Raw genomic sequence first — 17,482 nt, 5'->3', positions numbered from 1 at the left:
GTCACAGCCAGGCAGCAGCCCCCACTGCCAGACTGCTGCAGTGGGTAGAGGGTGCAGGGCTGCTTCAGCAGTCCAGCTGGCACAAGGGGTAGTGTCCCCAGGTACCAATTGGCTGGGCCCCAAAAGCTCCTGAGAGCTAGTAGCTCTGAGCTACTTGCCAGGGCAGCTTTTTATACTGCTGGGGCCAGCGCAGGTGCTGGCCCTGGGCTCTAGCTCCCCCTGGCTGGAGATCTGGGAGGAGCCAAGCAGGGTTATTTTGCCCCAGGTGGCACAATTTGCTCCACACCAAAGTGCATGTCTGAGCACATGCGCTGAAGCAAAAAGCCCCGGCTCAAATTTGCACCGTTTCTATTTGAGCTGCTGCAGGTGCATGTGCTTGAATGTGTAGACGCGCCCCTTGAGTCTTTCAGGAGTCAAATGGGAAACTTCTAGTGTTAAATTTGGAGTAACACTATCAGTGAACTTATAAGTGTGTGTAGTGCTGGTTTTTTTAAAGTCACTTCTAGAGGTGCACTGATACATCAGTATGATATTGGATTGGTACCAACATAAAGAAAATTGGCTATATTGGAAATCGGTCTGATGGTGCTAATGATTTAGCTGATAAAGCCTGTGCTGTGCGCAGCTACAGAGCAGCATACAAAAAGCAAGGAGCAGAGCTGGCAGCGTGGACAGCTGCTTCCAGCTGGTAAGTCTGTGTGGTGGGAGGGAACAGGCGTGGGGGGACAGTTCAATGTGCCCTGTGGTGGGGGAGGGGGAAGGGGTAGGCAGTGCCCAGCCAGGTGGGGCATGGGTAGTGCTGTGGCTCGTGGGGGTGGGAGGCAGCTCCTACTGCTGCTTGCACATGGGGGGGCATGTGCTCCTGATCTGCACGGAGTGGGGCAGGTGGACTGGAGCAGGAGCTGTGCAAGGCTGTTTTCACTGGGGGCTGGGCTCAGAATGGGCACTGGCAACCCTGGGAGGGGGCTGCAGCCACCCCAAGTTTTGCCGCAACTCTGCTCCCAGCACCACCAACCACCCAGCACAGCCCTTGCTCTTCCTGGCACATGGGTAGATGCAGGGCATTGAGCCGGGGCTGTGCTGGGTGGCTGGCAGTAGCAGCACTGGGAGTGGAGCTGCAATGAAATTTGGGATGGCTGCAGCCCCCTCCCAGTACTGCCTGCACCCACTCTGAACCCAGCCCCCAGCAAGAAGAGCTCCGTGCAGTTCCGGCTACAGCCCGTCTGCCCCGCCCCGTGCAAATCTGGGGGCACATACCCTCCCAGGACACAAGCAGTGGTGGGACCTGCCGCCCCCATGAGCCGTGGCTTCATTTCACGCCTGCTCTGGCTGGGCAGCCCCTGCCCCCTTCCCCCTGCCGTCCCCACACCGTTTCCCTCCCCACTTTCCTTCCACTGCACAGACTTATCAGATGGAGGCAGCTGTATTGGAAATCAGATTGGTATCAGCTCCCAAAATCTCTATCGGTGCACCACTAGTCACTTCCAAACCCTGTGATCCCTGATTTCTGGTCAGGTAAATGGGTAAATGTTTCTTTGAGAAACTCTGAAGGACATGTTCATGTCAATTACAACAAACTTTCAATCAGAAAGAGTTCATTTACATTTGATATATATGGTTTAGACTAGATAATCAGATGGATGGGAAGTTCAGTCTGACTACACTTCCATATATACTTAATACTGAGTATTATAAACCATGTCTCTCTAATGTATAAATGTGGAGCCAATTTAAACAGGTGACAAAATTGGTCAATTTTTGATGGAGGAAGTCCGTAGATGGGGATGCTTTGCATGTTTCTAATGAAAGTGACTGCTGATTTCTTGAGGTTTAAAATGAGAAACTGTCAATTTTAAAATATGATATTATTCCTGTGATTTTTAATTGAACCATACTTATTTTTGTGGACCTCTGTCAATTTATTTTCACTTCCATTTTGCTACTTTTATTATAACACGTTTCTTGATATATATTCCAAAAAGTATTGCTTCCATTTAAATACAGTTTATAGAAATGCTAAGTGAAGAGAAATTTTGAGTTCTAAATATTTTTTATTTTTAGGGTCTTCATGTTACTTTCCTGCATTGGCCAAAGATCCCTTAGCAACAGTGGCGTCTTGGAAAGTTTACTTAATCTCTTGGATAACTTGCTGTCACCTCTACAACCTCATTTACCTGTGCACAGACGTACTGAAGGTAGTACATTAACTTTAGATGCTATATTATTAAAATTCAACATAAGCTGGCAAATTAGTAAAGACAGACTTTTGGTAAAGGCTGTATTTTAATAACTAGGAACCCATCGCATCTGCTATTATAGGTGCAATTTAGGCCGTGTCAGAATCCTATTCCATACACACTTCAATTTTTTGTAAATCTTCATCTGTTTGTTTGAAATTTCACATTTTTGGTCTTTGCCAAAAAGTGATTTTCTTTCTTGGAAATTGAACACAATCCGTGTGTTGTTGTTTTTTTGTTTTTTGTTTTTTTTTAGTTCAGTTAGGATGTACATAGCATTAACAGTTTTCTAGACTGGTTTTCAGACAGCTGTAGAAAGTTGACCAAATTTTGAAGTCCTAGTCAAAAACATCCAGTGCCTCACATGTCAGCTGAAAATAATTGAATTTGATTTCACCAGAGTAATGGCTGTTAGAAGTTGAATAGAGCATGCAGAATAAAAGACATTTTGCTTAGCTACCCTTACGCACATTGCTAAGTGAGTGTTTTTTCTGAATATACTTACTTTAAATTTAACTGTCTCGATCTCTAAAAATTCTAGAAAGATCTATTCTCAAAGGTTGATAGACCTTAGTGTGTTTGTCTCTAATTCATGACAAGTTCACAGGGGGAAATTATCTTAAAGGTTTATAAACTGTTTTAAAACTTGGGGTGTTCCTTAACCCATATATGCTTACAAACTTAAAGAAGGCTCATCAGTGTTGAAATTATAGGTATGCAAGCTTGGCAGAAAACCACCTGGTACTCTCTTCCTCATCTTCCTTATTCCCTTACAGTCCCCCAGCATAAACAAAGTAGTGTAGCTGGAATTGTTCTCTTGTTCCTCATCAGTCTACCAGACCTTCTCTTGAGTGTACAGATCCTGATTAGGCTTTGCAACTTCTCAACCTCCATCTGCCTCCTCTGCAACTTCCAGGTCATTCCATGTTTCTGGTATCACCATTTGTACTCGCAGAGGACTTTACAAGCTCTGAAGCTTTGTCTCTCTTCATTGTCCAGCTTGGTTCTTCCTGGATTACAAGGAGTTAGCACTAAGCCATGTAATGAGTATGTACAATGAAAGCACCAAGAAAGAGAGAGTCGAATATGTAAAAAGTATCAAACAGAAAGTGAGAAAAGAACAAAGAAACTAGTAATGAAAAGGGCCAGAAGGATCAGGCCAAGAGTCAGAGAGACTACACAGGAGAATTGGGGAAGGGATGGGAAAAGGTGACTCTGCTGAGTGGAGGAGTGCTAAAAATGGGAATGGGAAGGCTAGAAGGGCATATTGGGATTTAAGAGATTGAAAAAATGGTAGAAAAGTACTTGGGAATAGAATCCTCCATTTCGTTCATCCTAAAAACCAGACAGATGTGCAACAGCAGTCACCAACAGTAGTAGTCTACCTCCCGCCTCTAATCTACAGCCCTTCTTCCCAGTGGTTTCTGTTCCTTTGTCCACTTTGGTCTCTGTCTTCACATCCTTCAGTGTGTTCCAGTGGGCAAAGTATTAGACAAAGACATCAAAGAGCCTAAATATTATTGCTTAACCACTGACAAGCCTCATACAGACATTCAGTTTTTCCTGGGAGAGTCTCTGCTCTTGTAGGAGAAACCATGAGTGTACAGGTGTTCAGGCTTCTTCTCTCAAGAGTAAAAATAGTCGCACCAGGAGAAAAATAGCTTGGTAACAACTCTTCTGGAAGAACGATTGTCTGTACATGCTTTGGCTTCTCTCAGAAGAGAATATAGTGCTCCAGCATCACCCTCCACATCCCCAGGGAGAAAGATATTGCTCTCTAGACTCTGCTGCTCCAGCAGGGAGCAGAACACTCCCTCTCCACAATCCACATATTGTGATGCAGAGAAACAGGCTGGCCCTGGGTAGTCTGGGTCAGCCAGTTAGGGTTGCCCGTGCACTTCTGCCATCTGTCTCTAAGCAGACTAAGGGAGTCTGCAGAGCACACTGAGATGTGTGCACAGGATACCCCCTGGCTGCACAGTGTCAGCACTGCAAGCTCTCTGCTCTTCAGGGCCTCAGCATTCAAATGTCTGTTCACGTGGTTTTGGGTAGGGTTTTTTTCTGTCGGGAGAACGGAGATGTCAGAGAATTATCCCAGATTATTTGAGCAGGTGCTCACAGAGTAGTGTGTGACCGTGGGCAGTTAATTTCCGTGGTTCATAATTAAAGCTTCTTGCTGAGTCTGGCTGTTGTCATTTATCTAGATAGTAACAGTGAAAGGAGTATGTTTGATTTCTACTTGCCACTGGAAGTGTTCTGTTCTTTGTTTTCAGATATAGACCTGTTAATGATTTCTTCCTTCCCACTCTATTCTGTATTTTCCTAGGTCTCAAACAAAAATTTATGAGTGCAGGTCTTTTGTACATGGAAAGAAACATGGGACCCTTTTATTACCTACCGCTGTGTACATGATGATGTCTGTGTTGGATTCTTTGAGCCTATCTTAATTTGGTTGTTGTTTTCAAAGCCTAACTATATTGCCTATATTTCACCTGAAACCTGCTTATTTAAGGGGTATTGGACATTCCTATGATCAGCTGGGTTGTAATGTTGGTGTCCAGACTTCTAGACTACGTGGCTACTGTTGAAGATGAAGCAGCCACAGCTAAGAAACCTTTGAATGGAAAAGAGAGGGAGAGATTCCTGACAGGTATAGTATGCTTATAACTTTTTAAACATCCAGTTGTGCTTTTACAAGTATACATTTCTTACAAAATATTATGGTGATTTACTGTTGCCAACACTGTTACACAAAAATCATGAATTCTGTTTTTAAGTCCTGTTTACTGCTTATTTGCTTTTAACATGTTGACATTACAGGTAATTTGTTTTAAAATTCTTTTCCTCATTTATTTTAAGTGCTGTGTTCTTCACGTTGTTATATTCCTTAAAGAACAGGGAACTGAAGAAAACCCCAGTATTAAGAGACTGTACAATTGCAAGTTAGCAACATTATGATTTGATGTGGGCTTGACTGGGCTTATTATTTCATAGACATTTGGGCTGGAAGGGACCCCAGAGGATCATCCGAGTCCAGCCCCCTGCCCCAGGGGCAGGAAGTCAGCAGGGCTAATAGGATCCCAGCAAGATAAGCATCCAAATGTGTCTTGAATGCGTTCAAAGTGGGTGCTTGAACCACCTCCGGCGGCAGTCTATTCCAGACCTTGGGGGCTTGGACAGTGAAGAAGTGCTTTCTTATGTCCAGCCTGAATCGGTCACAATGGAGTTTGTGACTGTTCGATCTTGTCATCCCTTCAGGGGCTCTGGTGAACAGTCACTCCCCCAGATCCTGATGAGCACCCCTGATAAACTTATAGGTGGCCACCAGATCACCCCTGAGCCTGTGCTTTTCCAGGCTGAATAGCCCCATTGCTCTCAGTCTCTCATCATAAGGTCTGTTTTCCTGACCTCTGATCATGCACGTGGCTCCTCTGCACCCTCTCAAGCTTCTCCACATCCTTTATGAATTGTGGAGCCCAAAACTGGATACAGTACTCCAGCTGTGGCATCACCAAGGCTGAGTACAGCGAGAGAATGACGTCCCGGGATCTGCTTGAGAAGCATCTATGGATGCAAGCCAGCGTTTTGCTCTCTTTACTAGCCGCAGCATCACGCTGGAGGCTCGTGTTCATCTTGTGGTCAGCCATGGCCCCCAGGTCCCTTTTATCTGTAGTGCTAGCTAGCACTACCAAGCCTATAAGCATGGTGCAGGTTTTTCCTCCCAAGGTGGAGAACCTTGCATTTTTTGGTGTTGAACACCATCAGGTTCTCGTCCACCCGTTTCAGGAGCCTGTCCAGATCTGCCTGGATCACCCTCCTGTCCTCAGGTGTGGATGCTTTACCCCAGAGTTGGTTGTCATCAGCCAACTTGGCCAGTCCGCTTCTGATACCAATGTTCACATCATTGATGAAAAAGTTAAACGGTATAGGCCCTAGGACAGAGCCTACATTATTAATTAATGTGTAAAGGAAAGGTAACTTATTTGTTCCAAATGCAAGCTGACCCTGCATTTTCAGGTTCAGTGTTAGGAAATACAGCCTTTTCTCTGAATAGAAATCAATAAATATATGCAGAGCCATTGAATTTTTATTTCTCTTACAAAATCCCACAGGAGACTCCACTAAGCATTTAAAAATGACTTTATTTTATGTACAAAAATATTCCAAGTTTACCTGTCAGGATTGTTATAAGCTGACCTTCCATATAAATTGAGTGGGGAACAATATGGTATGTCTAGTAATGCATTTTCTAGCTTAGTTATGGGTTTCTTTTGAATACCTGTCATTCATCGAGAGGGAAAATAAGTGATGTGTTGTTAACTTGTATGAGGATAGTAATCTTGCGTAAGTCTTTGTTCTTCAAAAATTGAAACGAGTAAATGCAAACTGGTTCTGGTGCACTCTTCAGCTAAGTACAGCCAGTCAAAAAGCACAAGGCGAAATCAATTCAATCTTTGCAGGTTTCTTGCTGTGTAGATTGGCCTGATAAACTGAACTGATACTCACTTTTCAGTTGAGAAAGGCAGCCAGATGCCTGCAGTGGCCCAAGCCAGAGGGCACTAGAGCAGACCTTCAAGCCCACTGGCTATTGCTGAGCCCAGCCAAGTGGGGGGCCTTCCCTAACTTGGCTGCCAAGCACATGCCCCCAACCCCTGCTGTCCCCCCCCTGCAGGGAGTTAAAGAGCTCCCATCCACGTGCCAGCCCATGTGGGGGGAGCCCCCATCTTGGAGGGGAGGGTTTCCCCTGGCCTGGGGCCCTCCAAGTCCCAGTCTGCTTTGCCATGTGGGGATTCTTCCCTCTCCCCCTCCCTTGTGCAGCTGGACCAGGCTGTGGCTTAGACCCACCCAAACAGGTGGGGGTGGGGAACAGTTGCGCGGACTGAGTGCCTGCCCACACCGCTGGGCATGGTGGCTTGGGGGAACCCCTGCCTGGGGAAGGGGGAGGAAGCTTCCTCCCTGGAAGCAGAGGGGGTTTCCCCTCCCTTCCCACTATCCTCCCACATGGCTGGTGGGCTGCTTGGCTCAGAGGCAGTGTCTGTAGAGCAAGGGAAAGGGAGATTCTCCTCAGCTTCCCTGGATAGGAATGTCCTGGACTGGGATGGGTGGAACTCCTGATGAGGAGGCACCGATCAGGAGTCTGCTCCCCACTTCCACTTCTGGCAGTAACCTGAACCAAGCAGCTCTCTGGCCAGGCGGGAGAGGGGGGATTCCACACGACTCCCTGCAGCAGGGCTGAACAGGACTTGGCAGGCTGGGCTGGGGCAGGGGACCCTATTCCCCCACCTCCCCTCCACTGCCCATCAGCGAGAGGCTTTGCTGCCTGAGCTCTGTGACAGCCCAGGGGCAGGGCCAGCTAGGCACTGGGCTTGAGCAGCAGTGCTTAAACCATGTTCTAGCAGGCCGCCCTTTGGGGGGTGGGGGGAGTTACAGGGTAGGTGCAAAGCATCCTGGGGGGACTGCAAGGTAACTTCAGTCAGGAGGGGATCTGGGAGAGAAGTTTGATAGACCAGTTTAACCTAAATCAGTTAAGTCTCGTACTGCATCCATCCAGATTGATCTAAAACTGGTTTCTGCCATTTTGAAACCAGACTGTGTGCACTGAACTTCTGTTCTGTTACAGGTTTAAGCTGCTTTCCAATTACTTATACTGCTTTATGCTTAATTTCTGTCCCTAGTTTACAAGAAGTCTCAGTTATTGATATGTTTGTCTCTCTTCTAGGCAATCAGTGGAGTTTTATTAATAATAGCCTACACACCCAGAATCTGAACAGGTCTACCAAGGGCAACAGTAGCCTAGATAGATTGTACTCCAGAAAGATCAGAAAGCAACTTGTTCATCATAAACAGGTAATTTTCAGCATGGTACTAGCACTCATCACCTAAAGTACTTGTGTCTTGTTTCATAAAATCCCAGCTTTGGTCATGGAGCTTATTTTCCTTGCTTTGGCATAAGCCTGTTCTGTAGCTAAAAGCTGCCTATCTCTTTTGACACATCACAAGGTATGTGGCATGGGATGTGCTGGAATAATTCTAATCCTGTGAAGTATGTTGCTGTACTATGCAGTCGCCTGTATTTTATAGTAAAACTTATTTTTCATTCTTGATGAATCTACATAAACTTGAGTGGTGACCACCTGTAATTTAAACATGATTTTTCAAATGTAATGTTTCTCAGTCTTTATAGTAGCTATTCATATTTTATGACCCTGGACATGCATCTAGTGCTGCTTTTAATATACTTATTCTTGAAATTATCTGCTGTGATCCTGCTGGTAGCCCAGGAAGGTGTGTTTGTACAAAAGCTAACTATAGATGGCAATTTCAGCAGAAGTTTATAATCATATAAAAATACTGATCCTTTTCACATCTTATTGCTTAAATTTTCATTTTCTCCTATTAACATTTTCTTTTAGCAACTTAACTTATTAAAAGCAAAACAGAAGGCTTTGGTGGAACAGATGGAAAAAGAGAAAATACAAAGCAACAAAGGATCATCATACAAACTTTTAGTAGAACAGGCAAAACTAAAACAGGCTACTTCAAAGGTATGATGCTCTGAAACTATAATTCACTTGTTGTCTTTAGTGTATAAAGACCTGTTCCTGCAAACTAATTTTTGTCCTGCATTGACTTTATTCTTTAAAAAAAGGTGTTTTCATTCTGGTTCTTATCAAGGCTGTTCTGTTTGCTGAATTGAGTGGCCATTTGGAAATGTGGGATTTTTGGAAAAATATTCTGGTTCTGCTACGGGCAGGTTGTTGGCTGAACAAAGCCAAAATCACCAGTAACCTAGCAGCTTTTCTGGTATCAGACTAATTTTTAAATCACATTAAGCATCTGGCAACATTTACCTATAGAAACATGACGTATATTTTATATGGTTAACTTTATGCATGTGACTTTTTTTTAAAGGATGCTCTCATGAGTGAGTATGCAAAACTTAAGCATGCCACTTTCCAGAGCAAAAATTTTACTATTCTGAAAATACCATATTTACCTCAATCTAAGATTACTTTGAATTTAAGGTAACCCAGCCCCCTCCCCCCCCCCAGTAATTAGTTTCTATATACATAGAAAATTACATACTTGTTATCATTTTCCTTGTGTGTAACCTAATTAGTGGAAGGTGGTTTTTAAATTTGTTCCCCTACTGTTGTAACAGGGAAAGCAACAGCAGGGGGCAAGGGATCAGAACCCTGCCCCTTGCTCCCCTCCCCAACCTTTTTACCTTCTGCTGCATTTCTGCTCATCTGGGACAGTCAGTGGCAGCAGCAGCAGTTCCCCAGCCCTAGCCCATCCTGTCCAGGGAGGAGGGGGCAGGTTGGTGGCAGGGCATAAGGGGCAAGCACAGGGACAGGGAGTGGGGGGCAGGCTGCAGGTTTTGCTGTGCTTCCCTTGGCCATGAGCTCCCTTCCCCTCCAAATGAACCATTCTGGCTGGGACAGGTGGGAGCTCAGCTCTGGCTTTGGCCCCAAGCCTAGGGCTAGTGCCACAGGTGAGCTGCCACCTGTGCCAGGCTGGTACCTGAATCCAAGATAAAGAATTGTTTTGTTTTGTTTTCCTCTCCTCCCTCCATGTTGACTGGGTGGAAAAAACCTTGTTTTGGATTTGAGTAAATATGGTAGTTTCTCTCACTTGAACTTATTGGCTTTCCAGGAGTTATGGTTTCCTTATATAAAACATAGCTGCTGAAAGTGGAAACAAATGTAGGCATTATCAGAGTAGTATCCTTGCAAACTTCAGTGCCTTGTTTACTAAAGGAAACTGAGAGCACTATAAGCATTCCATTGACCACAAAATGAAATAAATTTATTTTATGACTACCGGAGTTAAATATGACCTTAAATTTATATTTGGTGGCTTTAGAAATGTTGTTGCCTTTTTAAGACAGCTGAAAGAGATTATAGACTGATGTGCCTAGACAGTTTTGAGAGAGAGGGCTTGTATAGATATTGTGGGGAGAAATAAGTTGTTTTGTTCTTTTTGAATCAGCAAATTTTAACAAGACCTATCTTGTTCACTAAGTCATCATCTTAATGAGCTGCTCCTTCCTGCTATATCTCTTTTTTCTCTAATACAACAGAGAAAAAAGATAGTGCCAGCTTCAAACATCTGCATAACCCACTGGCTGATTTATGCTGTGAGTAAAGCTGTGTAGAGTTCATTTTCACAGCAGTCATGTTTATGTAAAAAGTAACATGATAGTTAACTTTCCACTTTAACATATAGTTTCTGTATTGTTATGTACTTGTACACGGTGTGTATGTGACAAATAGCATCTTGTAGGCAAGGTTCTTTGAGTAGATGTGAGATCTTTTATTAGACCAACTGAGTAATTGGGGTGGGCGGGAAGTTCATAACAAGGTTTCGGGCATCCTTAGAAAGCTTGCTAAGAACTTTTTTCCAACTACTCGGTCTAATAAAAGATATCACATCTGCTCAAAGAACCTTGCCTGCTTTTGTCCTTAGACCAACATGGCTACAACTGAAAACCCAAATAGTATCTTGTGCAGCTCTGACCACTTCACCTAGTAACTGATGTCACCAGTGACAACTTTCCATGTCCCACACCTGTGAGTAATTTCAAACACTGCGCTTTTAAAAGAAATACTCAAAGGGCTCTCTCAGTAAATAATGATTTCCCTACACTCGGTCAATGTCATGTCCTCAGTTTGGTTTGTAAATAATACAGCTACAACATGAGCTAAGTGGTAATTACAGGACAAACAAGATTTTTGTGCTGAAACAGTAATAAGCCTCAACATGGATACCTTGCAGTTCATTAGTGTTAGAAGTCATAGTTTTAAAAATTAAATATGCTGTGATACAGCATGTAGGGTTTTCTTGGTTTTAGTCTGTTCAGAGATCTGACTGAAAAAGTCAGATATATTTATATATTCCTTGTTTTAAAGTGTTTATGTGCTTTTAGAAAGTCATCTAATATTTGCAAAAGAGCAAAAACAAAACAGTTGGAAGGATGGTTCTTCAATGGGTTAAACCGTGACGTACAGTTTTATAGTATGATATGGTGGGTTACTTATTGTATATGGTAGCTTTCAGAATGATTTGAGTCTGAGTCTTTTTTGTTTGCTACCATTTCCAAGTTGATCAAGTTGCAGTGCCCATGGTTAGCCCTTCCAGTACGGAGCTGTAGTCTCTGCAGTTCTAGTCACTTAGCTGCTATGGAAGAACAATAGTCAATAGTCTTGGTAAACTATATTCCAGTTACAATTTTCATCTTTCCAAGTAGTTATATAACTGGATGCCTGGTAATTATGCGGACATGTACAAGTGTACTAAGAGAAATAGCAACAAGTTTCTAAAATGTGGGGTGTTAACATATTATAAAAGCTCTGGTGTAACTAAAGGTTCTGTTGCTTCTGTTTTGGGATGCATGGCATAACTTGCTTGTGGCTTTGGCACTGGAGAGCAACTTAAATTCTTGCCAGTAGAACTTTGTTTCATTTTAGACTCTTTTTTTTTTTAATTGTGGGATTTTTCCATTAGTGTTCAAGTTTCTATAACTAACTACTGTTAAATTTTCCCAATTCTGTATATGCTCGTACTGGCAGAAGTATGACGTTTTAATTTTGAATATTTAACATCTGTTAACATTTTGTACTTTATGCAGCACTTCAAGGACTTAATACGGTTACGGCGAACTGCAGAATGGCCTCGTTCTACGTTGGACACAGAAGTATCAACAACAAAGGAAACTCCAGAAATTGAACCACTTCCATTTACACTGGCACATGAACGCTGTATCTCAGTGGTGCAGAAGCTGGCCCTTTTCCTTTTGTCAATGGATTTTACTTGCCATGCAGATTTACTGCTGTTTGTTTGTAAGGTAAACATGAATAGGTGGTCGATTTGGTAAAATGCTATTTTTTCCATGTAAAAAACTGGTTTAAGGAGCTATATTTTAACATGTGACTTTTGAAAATGGTAGGCAGATACCTTTTCTTTGGCTACTTCATTTAATTTATTTGATTGTAAAGAAAGTAGTTGCATGGAATTTTATAGTAATCCAAATGTGAAAGTATAAGACTATTGCGGAAGTCTTATAATAGAAGTATACTATGAAGTATCCTATTTCAATTACCATTTTTAAAGAAACTTTTACATAAAAGTACTTTAAAATTCATTCAATGCAGAAAGGAAGTAAAACATTTAGTTACAGAATACATTGAGTACTGTTTGGCTTAAAACTGGTTTTAGGGGTCTTTGTACTTTCTTCAGATAAAAATTAATCCAGAGGTTTTTAAGGTTTCAGATGCCTTACTTTTTAGCTCCAGTTCGGCATATTATTTCAGTTTCACACTGCCTGCATTCAGTGAGGTTTTTTAAATTATTTAAAACTAAAATGCAGTATTTGTTTACATGTTTCAGCAATATTGTGGTTTTGGTATATAAATCTGGTTTCACTATTGTTATGAGGCTTTCTAGAGCTTTTCAGGATTGCATAATTGCATACTGGAATTAGTTTAAGGTTATTTACGTTGTAGATCCTATCTGACACCTGAAAACACTTGGACTTCTCTCTTCTTGCTAGTGCCAGATCCACTTTGGTTTTGAGCAGAGCTTGGCTTGCCTCTTCTTACTGTTAATAGATTCTCTGCTTTCTCTTTGTCTTCCTAGCCTTTAAAACTAACCTTTAGAGTAGGAGAAAGTTTCTGTTCCCCCTATCTTTGGAAAACTGAAATATCTCACTTTTTGTTTGGTTTAGTTTTCTTGTGCCCTCAAAGGAATTGCTTAACAAGGCCTATTCCTTGTTCTCGTGTCCTCCATGAAGGTAGAGGAAGATCTAGAAAGGTTTTCAGGAACCACAAAGGGGATGCTCTGTGGCAAATTTGTTTCAAGCCCATGGGATCCACTCACTCTGGAAGGGCGCTGAATTTAGTCAAGAAAGCTTGTTACGTCTTCCACCCCCACCCTGGTCCAATCTTTCCTGATACCAGGCCAGAGTCCTTTTGGTACCTCTGCTAGAGTGAATCAGATTTTTTGGTCTTGAGGTCCAGCAAACCAGTCTGTCATCTTTAAATGTGTACTTTTCATAAGTAAGTCAAGACCCTGGAGTGGATTTTTTAAGTTAAGTATCATTTAGCAGAGCTTGGTCATTTGTCTTTCTCTTCCTCATTTTTTAAGAGGAAGCTCCTGGGCTGTTTTTAACAATGTTCACCTGAATCTCTTTTCCAGCTTGCTTCCTGGACATGAGTAAGGGGCTCGTAGGTATCCCATACCCTCCCAGTTTGAGACACAAAGGGAAACTTCAAAAAAAGTGCTGGGTTGAAGGACCCCAGTTCCTTTTTAGTGGTCCCAGACTTCCAAATCTTAAACTAGTTTCAGAGAGCTTGTACCTCTGCATTTGTGGCTTTGGATTATAACTGGAACATTGAGGAAACAATGTAGTAGCCCCAAAATGCTTCATTTGGACAAACTGAGCAGGTTAAAGATGAGGGCTTGACTTCCCATCCAAAAGAAGAATGGTTTGCCTTTTCCTTCAGAGAAACTACTAAAAAGAAATGGGAGATGTCTGACAAAGAAAATTATCAGCATGTTCTAAGCTTACAAAGCTCAAGGATTTGGCTTTCTGTCAGATGTCTTTAAATTGATGCATTAGAGGCACCCTTGGCTAAGGAAGTGGTAATTCTTGTTGAGGATCGTGTCTTTTTAATTAGACCTCTTGGACAGGGGAAAACCCACCTTTTGTAAGGGTTTTTGAAGAATTTTTGGCAACTCCTGTAGCAGGGTTTCAGCAACCCCTGGCATGCATGCTGAACGTGGCACACAAGGCCATCTTGCTTGGCACGCCGTGGCCAGCCCTGGCTCTGGGGAGCTGCTGCCAGCGACGGAGCCCGGGCTGCTCCTAGCAGGGCTTGCAGCGTCCCAGCTGCCTGCTGGGAGCAGCCTGGGATCCCAGCTGGCAGCAGCTCCCCAGAGCCCAGGCCAGCTGCAGCCAGGAGGCTCCAAACAGCTGTGCCGGGCTCCAGCATCAGCTCGGCATCAGTGTGTGCAGGTGCACCTTGGAGCGGGTGGTGGGGGAGGGGCCTGAGGCAGCGCAGCCCTGGTCTCTCCCCCACTCCTGGCACAGAGGTGATGAGCCTGGCACAGCTGTTTGTAGCCAGCCTGGGCTCTGGGCAGCTGCAGCAAGCAAGCAGCAGGCAGGCTGCAAACAGCTGCACCGGGCTCCACAGCTCCGGCCTCAGCTCCGTGCTGGCGGTGACTGTGTGTGCACCTCGGGGCAGACAGCGGGGCAGCCCCCAGGGCAGTTGCCTCTGTCACCCTCTCCTTCGCTATGCCATTGCTTGAACCCAATTGAGTGCTGTAGCAACCAACCTTTGTATGTAAATGCTATGAGAGATTCCTTTTGCTGGAGCAGAACTAGATAAGGACACTAGAGTGAAAGCTGCTGTTAAGATTCTTCTGGATGATCTACTTGGGTATGAAATTTGCCAAATCGCTCTATAACTAAGTAGGTAAAGTGGTGTAGCTGCAATGTAGTTGTATTCTGATCTCCAATAGGTCACAGAGCAATCCGTTCTCACTCCTATGTGGCATCTACCACAAGTCCATAAACTCCTATGTGGTCCTCTGATTAGAGGACTGTTTCATGCTGATTAAAGCAGTTTGCTCCTCTGCAGAAGTATCCCTTGGCAAAAATATTCTCCCTGGATTCCAAATTAGATAGTTTAATATTGCTGATTATAAACTAGGGAGAACTTTCTTCATTAATCTCTTCTTAGCTTTCTTTTTTTAAGTAGCTTCTTGCATCATCCCATGTATCTCAAATGGGAGGGTAAGACTAGATCCAAAATAAGAAATGTTATTACTGAATGACCTTTGAGATGAACCTAGTCTTCCTGTCTATGGGAACCAGGAAGTTTTGTGCTGCCTTTACTAGTCCACCTAAACAATTATTTTAAAAAAAGGTTTAAAAAAAAAAAAAATCTATTAAGTAAGTCTACCAATGAAAACTTAGTGTTTCCTTGCAACTTCAGGGAGGGAGAAACTACACATGCACATTTATGCAGGCGCACACATTTACTGGGCCTTTTCTATGGAATTGGAGGGATTCACAGGTCCTGTATTTCTGTGTAAGCCCTATTCTTTTACAAATTGGTAAATTCACCCACACAGTGGGAAAAGTGGGAGTAGAACAAGAGCATAATACTTTTACTCTGTGTTGGAGACTGAGAGAGAGTGGAGGACGAACCAAACTGATACCTCAAACAATAAAATGGAAAGACAAATGACAAAATTATACAAATTTGCCACTTTCATTTTAGAAAAATTATATGAGGACAAGACGCTTATTGGTATGATACCAAACTTTTGTAAGTGTGCATAAATATCCTAAAACTTTAGGTAGTATAATGTATGTATAGTTGTAGAGGATGGGATTTGTTTCTTTTTGGTTTTTTGTGTGTTTTTGTTTTTTGTTTTTTTTAATTGAGCTTAATGTATTCAATGTATTTTTGAATTCATATAGGTTCTTGCTAGAATTGCTAATGCTACAAAGCCAACAATTCATTTGTGTGAGATTGTAAATGAAACGCAGCTGGAAAGACTGTTACTGCTTTTGGTTGGGACTGACTTCAACAGAGGCGATATCTCTTGGGGAGGAGCATGGGCTCAGTATTCTCTGACATGTATGCTACAGGATATTCTAGCAGGTAACTTGCATTTTTACAGTGTATATGAAACTGGAATCCTTTTATTAAGTATTGGTTTCTTTTAATACAAAAACAATTCAATAAATGCTAATATGATTACTCTTGATAATAGAATTTGCAAAGAAACAACCATGTTAGTATTAACATTACATTTTTTATTGTTTAACTTAAAATATTTTGGCCTTAATTTACCAACACAAGTAGTGATTTTGTACATCTCAGACATTCAACGGGACAGTAGTTTTTAGACAATACTAAAAGTTGATCTGCAAATCAGACCCCAAGGTAACATGGATAAGCAGTGGGATATTTTGATCATGTAGTCAGATTTTAATTAATATGGGCAAAATACAAGCTGATCTGGTAAAGAAGCTGTCTGCTTGATTTCAATAGGAGAGCTGTTGGCACCAATAGCAGCAGAAGCAATGGAAGAAGGAGCCATGGGAGAAGATGCAGGAGCTTCAGCTGGAGATTCTGATGATTCTCTTCAACAGTCAACAGTACAGTTAGTGGAAACAATAGATGAGCCTTTGACACCTGACATAACAGGTAAACACTGATATGAAACTAATTTAGAAACTGTTAATTTATATTTGGTCTGTTAACATTTCTAAATTATTGATTTCTGTCATCTAGAATTACTATGAATAAGTCTGAATTCATTAAAGCTTTCCATTATGTAGTGCACAGTAACTCCGTACTCTAGATAATTGTATGCTAACGTCTTGCAGCTCATTCCTTTCAAGTCTGGGTATATATGTTGTCCTGCAGGTTGCATTTAACAAGAGAAAGTCTTAACTTTTAGGGAGCATCCAGATGTGCATGGATGTTTGGTTCCCTGGTGCAACTAGCAGCTACTTTGTTTCCAGGGAACGCCTGTGCCACACCTGCTTTGGCACACAGCAGATTGCCACAGATGGGGTAGAGGAGGCTGGGGACAGCACTGTGTTGGCCCCAGCAGCCTTTTCTGGAGTCCTGTGGGCCTCCTGGGGCTGCAGTCATAGTGATTCTGCTGCATGGATCCTGACCAGCAGCACACCTCCAGGCTCTGCTTTTCAAATAAAAAATCTCCCCCTACTCTTGGTACTCCCCCTTTTCCCTCCATGCCCAGCAGCATGTTCACCCTCAGCTCCTTCCCTCCTTCACTATAGTTATCCCCAGCTGACCTGGGGGCAAAGGTTGCTCCAAAGCTGCACCTACCCTGCTCCAGCTAGCAAAGCTTGACTTTCCAACCACTTCAATTCTTGTAAAGGGTTAATTTTTTTATTTGGAGAGAATTTTTTGTTTTTGTAAATTGCCTTTAACCTAAACCCATGTAAAAATAAGGGTTGTGGCTGAACAATTAGGTTTCGCCATTGGCATCTCATAAAAGCAAATGTTTTTCATTCTGGACTCACATATATTAAAATTGTTTCATGTTAACATTCTTTTACTTGCTGCCTTGTTCCAAATCTTTCTTAAAATTCAGTAATTGTCTTGTAACTTAAAAGAAAATTTTGGACTAAACAGTTAAAAATATTATTCCATGAGTTGTTATTTATGATTTTCAGTTAAAAAAAAAAAAAAAAAAAA

At 42.5% G+C, this 17,482-nt stretch overlaps 1 protein-coding gene across 1 annotated transcript in view; it reads left to right on the top strand.

Annotated features, from left to right (window-relative positions):
- BIRC6 (baculoviral IAP repeat containing 6) overlaps positions 1-17,482 on the top strand; it is a 414,467-nt gene that overhangs the window by 157,879 nt on the left and 239,106 nt on the right. Inside the window, exons 32-38 of the mRNA XM_019526709.1 lie at positions 2,062-2,195; positions 4,750-4,887; positions 7,957-8,084; positions 8,651-8,782; positions 11,869-12,084; positions 15,727-15,910; positions 16,304-16,459. Of these exons, the coding sequence (XP_019382254.1) occupies positions 2,062-2,195; positions 4,750-4,887; positions 7,957-8,084; positions 8,651-8,782; positions 11,869-12,084; positions 15,727-15,910; positions 16,304-16,459 (1,088 nt within the window). The remainder of the gene's footprint in view (positions 1-2,061; positions 2,196-4,749; positions 4,888-7,956; positions 8,085-8,650; positions 8,783-11,868; positions 12,085-15,726; positions 15,911-16,303; positions 16,460-17,482) is intronic.

This window comes from Gavialis gangeticus, unplaced genomic scaffold (assembly GCF_001723915.1).
Source record: "Gavialis gangeticus isolate Ggan-Ray unplaced genomic scaffold, GavGan_comp1, whole genome shotgun sequence".
Lineage (NCBI taxonomy): Eukaryota > Metazoa > Chordata > Crocodylia > Gavialidae > Gavialis > Gavialis gangeticus.
This window is presented reverse-complemented; position numbering and strand designations above follow the sequence as displayed.